The sequence below is a fragment of the Myotis davidii genome, unplaced genomic scaffold (genome assembly GCF_000327345.1).
Source record: "Myotis davidii unplaced genomic scaffold, ASM32734v1 scaffold1509, whole genome shotgun sequence".
In the NCBI taxonomy this organism is placed as follows: domain Eukaryota; kingdom Metazoa; phylum Chordata; class Mammalia; order Chiroptera; family Vespertilionidae; genus Myotis; species Myotis davidii.
Genome location: NW_006299480.1, coordinates 416,945 through 421,473, shown reverse-complemented (window position 1 = coordinate 421,473; position 4,529 = coordinate 416,945). Strand labels below are relative to the sequence as shown.

The 4,529-nt window shown below is 61.3% G+C and overlaps 1 protein-coding gene across 1 annotated transcript; it reads left to right on the top strand.

The window, feature by feature from the left end:
- The first annotated feature begins 27 nt into the window (after positions 1-27).
- GPAA1 (glycosylphosphatidylinositol anchor attachment 1) lies at positions 28-2,793 on the top strand. The gene is made up of 9 exons (XM_006775139.2): positions 28-225; positions 304-405; positions 493-689; positions 766-959; positions 1,046-1,199; positions 1,603-1,698; positions 1,849-2,039; positions 2,121-2,291; positions 2,452-2,793. Exons 1-9 carry the CDS (start codon positions 78-80, stop codon positions 2,693-2,695), a joined length of 1,497 nt encoding a protein of 498 aa, XP_006775202.1. The 5' UTR covers positions 28-77; the 3' UTR covers positions 2,696-2,793.
- Positions 2,794-4,529: the final 1,736 nt, after the last annotated feature.

Sequence of the window (4,529 nt, the reverse complement as noted above, 5' to 3'; positions counted from 1 at the left end):
GCGCCTTGGGGGTGGCTCGGGGCCAGGGAGACCCCTGGTGCGGGGGCGCTGAGGCTGCCCCACTGATACCCCCACAGATGGTGTCGGGCACCAACGTGTACGGCATCCTGCGGGCCCCGCGCGCCGCCAGCACCGAGTCTCTGGTGCTCACCGTGCCCTGTGGCCCCGACTCTACCAACAGCCAGGCGGTGGGGCTGCTGTTGGCACTGGCTGCCCACTTCCGGGGTGAGTCTTGGGCTTCTCCTGGCCAGGCAGGGCTCGGCCACTGCCTCGGGGGCTGCTGACCCTGCGTCCGCCCCGCAGGGCAGATCTACTGGGCCAAAGACATCATCTTCCTGGTGACGGAACACGACCTTCTGGGCACCGAGGCTTGGCTGGAAGCCTACCACGACGTCAACGTCACTGGTGGGTGCGCTCGCTGCCCTGCCCCTCGCTCCGTTCTGGCCCTGCCCACACCAGCCCCCAGGGCAGCTCACTCACCTGCTCCCACAGGCATGCAGTCCTCCCCGCTGCAGGGCCGCGCCGGGGCCATCCAGGCAGCCGTGGCACTGGAGCTGAGCAGCGATGTGGTCACCAGCCTGGACGTGGCCGTGGAGGGGCTCAATGGGCAGCTGCCCAACCTTGACCTGCTCAACCTCTTCCAGACCTTCTGCCAGAAAGGGGGGCTGCTGTGCACACTGCAGGGCAAGGTAGGGCCACCTGCCTGGGGAGGCGGGGCAGTGGCGGGGAGGGGTGGTGTCTGACCTCCTCTCCAAACCCTCAAAGCTGCAGCCCCAGGACTGGACATCAGATGGGCCACTGCAGGGTCTGCAGACGCTGCTGCTCATGGTTCTGCAACAGGCCTCCGGCCGCCCCCACGGGCCCCACGGCCTCTTCCTGCGCTACCGTGTGGAGGCCCTGACCCTCCGTGGCATCAACAGTTTCCGCCAGTATAAGTACGACCTGGTGGCCGTGGGCAAGTGAGTGTCTCCGGTTCTCCCGTTCCCTGCTCGGGGGTGGGAGTGGCTGGGCCCTGGCCGGCCTTGACCTTGTCTCCCACCTGCAGGGCTCTGGAGGGCATGTTCCGGAAGCTCAACCACCTGCTGGAGCGTCTGCACCAGTCCTTCTTCTTCTACCTGCTCCCCGCCCTCTCCCGCTTTGTCTCCATCGGCCTCTACATGCCTGCGGCTGGCTTCTTGCTCCTGGTCCTTGGTCTCAAGATATCCTCTGCACCCTAGTCCACTTGTGACCGGCCTCCCGCAGGTCCCTCCACTCTGGGCTTAGGGCAGTGATGGCGAACCTATGACACACGTGTCAGAGGTGACACGCAAACTCATTTTTTTGGTTGATTTTTCTTTGTTAAATGGCATTTAAATATATAAAATAAATATCAAAAATATAAATATTTTATTATGGTTGCAAAATATCAAAAAATTTCTATATGTGACACGGCACCAGAGTTAAGTTAGGGTTTTTCAAAATGCTGACACCCCGAGCTCAAAGGTTCGCCGTCACTGGCCTGGGGAGGGCCCCTCTTCCTCAGGGTGAGGGAGGCAGGGTGAGCCCTGGGTTCCCTGCCGGGCGGATCCATCACACCTCTCATCAGAGTCCTTGACTAGCCACGCCCTGGAACTGTGGATGCAGCTGCATGAGCCTGGAGGGGGCCCTAAGGAGGCCGGGGCAGCCTCTGGACCCAGTCCGCCCCTCCCCCCAACACAGGTGATGGTCCCTCCCCTCTTGCTCTCAGTTGGGCTTCTAGGGTCCCGGGAGGTGGTCACTGCTGCCGCTCAGTCTCAGTGGGATGGTGGTGAGGACCCTTGGGCCCACCTGGCCCCAGGGCCCATTTCCAACCGCCTGTGTGCCCTGCAGGGCGTGGGGCTGGCTTCCCTTTTGGCACCCCTGCTAATCTCACAGGCCATGGGCCTGGCCCTCTACGTCCTGCCAGTGCTGGGCCAGCACGTGGCCGCCCAGCACTTCCCTGTGGCTGAGGCTGAAGCTGTGGTGCTGACGCTGCTGGCCATCTATGCCGCCGGCCTGGCCCTTCCCCACAACACCCACCGGTGAGGAGCTGGGCTGGGTGGGCACAGGCAAGGGGCGCCCTGACCATGCAGGTAGCTGCCTCTGAGCCCCTTCCCTTTCAGTGTGGCGAGCACACAGGCCCCAGACAAGGGCTGGATGGCACTGAAGCTGGTAGCCCTGATCTACCTGGCACTCCAGCTGGCCTGCATCGCCCTCACCAACTTCTCCCTGGGCTTCCTGCTGGCTGCCACCATGGTGCCCGCTGCTGCACTCACTGAGCCCAGGGGGCCCCGGTATGTACTGGTCAGCCTCCTCCAGCCCTGTCCCCTTCCCCCCCACCTCTTCCAGGGCCTGGGCCCCTCATCACGGACTATGCCCTCACTCAGTACCCCTTTACACCAACTTCCTGCCTGTGCCCCCAACTCAGAGCCCTGACCCTGCTCCTCCACCCAGGCCACTCTATGCTGCCCTGCTGGTGCTGACAAGTCCAGCAGCCGCACTCCTGGGCAGCCTGTTCCTGTGGCGGGAGCTGCAAGAGGCCCCGCTGTCGCTGGCTGAGGGCTGGCAGCTCTTCCTGGCGGCGCTGGCCCAGGGCGTGCTGGAGCACCACGTCTACGGCGCCCTGCTCTTCCCGCTGCTGGCGCTGGGCCTCTACCCCTGCTGGCTGCTCTTCTGGAATGTTCTCTTCTGGAAGTGATGTCTGCTTGCCCCGTGGCACGGAGACTGTGGCAGGAACTCCCCAAACACCCCCATGGTCTCCTTCCTAGGAAATAAACAGGTGTCTTGTTTGAGCTGCCCTTGTGCTCCTGACCCACCACCTGCTGTCTGTGTGGGCTCCAGGGCCTGTGGGGGAGCAGCTCTGCCTGCGGGGCTTGGCAATCCTGCACAGCTCCTTCCTGGAGGGCACCGCCTCAGTCCACATACTGGGCGGCATCTTGGCTCACTCCGGAGGTCTGCATCCCAGTCCAGTGCTGTGGGAGGCATAGGGCTGGATAAGAGAAAACAGTGGGCAGCAGGGGGTGTCTAACAGGAGCTGAGGCGTCCAGAGACCTCACAACGCCACCGTAGTCAGTGCTGGGGCTGAGTGGGCAGAGGTGTGGGAGCTGGAGCCCTGCAGGGGAGGCTGGGTGTGGGGCCTGGGGGTCCAGCCAAGGCCAGGACCTTGCTGTGAGCGGGCTTAGGACGGAGCAGAGAGGAGCACCTGGCCCAGCTTTCTCAGCGGAACCAGACCAGGCACCCACGATGGACGGGCACAGGAGCCCACCAAGAAACAGTCGACGGGTGCAGCCCCCAGGGGAGGGCGCTGGTGGGTCGGCACGGAGAGAAGTGATGATTGTTCTGAGAGGACCTGAGATCCAGTGTCCGTTCTGGGGGGAAGAAAAGCGAAGCGTGGCCCTTGGTGATGCCCTGGCCCGTCCATCATAGGTGGACATTTCAGGCTGGAAATGCCTCTTCTTGTGGGAGGGCCCAGGTGCCCCCACCAGCACCGCACAGGGCTGAGAGGAGTCCAGTCCTCACAGGCCTCCCTGTTGGAGGGAGGCAGAGCTGCGCTGCCTGGAGGAGCAACTCCTGACCAATGTCCCTTCAGTACAGCTTGCGGCTGGGGAGTCCCCAGGAGGAAGCCCCAGCCCCCAACCCCTGCCCAGGCCTGTGCCTGTCGTGGGGCTTGCATTCCTGTCTTCCCGTGGACCCCTTCGCTCCCTGGCTCCACAGTGGGGGCTCAGCTGGCGCACTCCCAGGGCCAGCATCCAGGGGGTTTTCTCTGGGACCTGTCTGCAGAGAGGTCCATGCTAGTCCCTGTTGAGGGGCATGTGCACCCTCCAGCATGTGGGGATGGGCGTGGGGGCAAGGGTGCTGGAGACCCACAGTGACTAGCAGCCTGTCTGCCTGCTGGGCCCCAAGGTCTACCTGGAACCTCTAGTCACTTTTTTTAAAAAATATTATGTTTTTGTTTTTTTTTATTTCAGAGAGGAAGAGAGAGGGAGAGATAGAAACATCAATGATGAGAGAGAATCATTGACCGGCTGCCTCCTGCACGGCCCCCACTGGGGATCCAGCCCGCAACCCAGGCCTGTGCCCTTGGCCGGAATCAACCGGGGTCCCTTCAGTCTGCAGGCCGGCGTGCTACTCACTGAGCCAAACCGGCCAGGGCCCTCTAGTCACTTTTTAAAAAATACATTTTAATTTTTTTTTATGTTCACCGTCACTTGATTTTTTAAAAAATATATTTTATTGATTTTTTTACAGAGAGGAAGGGAGCGGAGTAGAGACTTAAAAACATCAATGAGAGAGAAACATCCATCAGCTGCCTCCTGCACACTCCCTACTGGGGATGTGCCCTCAACCAAGGTAGATGCCCTTGACCGGAATCGAACCTGGGACCCTTGAGTCCGCAGGTCGACGCTCTATCCACTGAGCCAAACCGGTCAGGGCTGATTTTTTTTTTAGAAGAGTCCAGTGGTAAGGATGTGGGTCAGTTGTAGGAAGGACGAATATAGAACCTAAACACTTGACTGAAGCCGTGCTGTGTA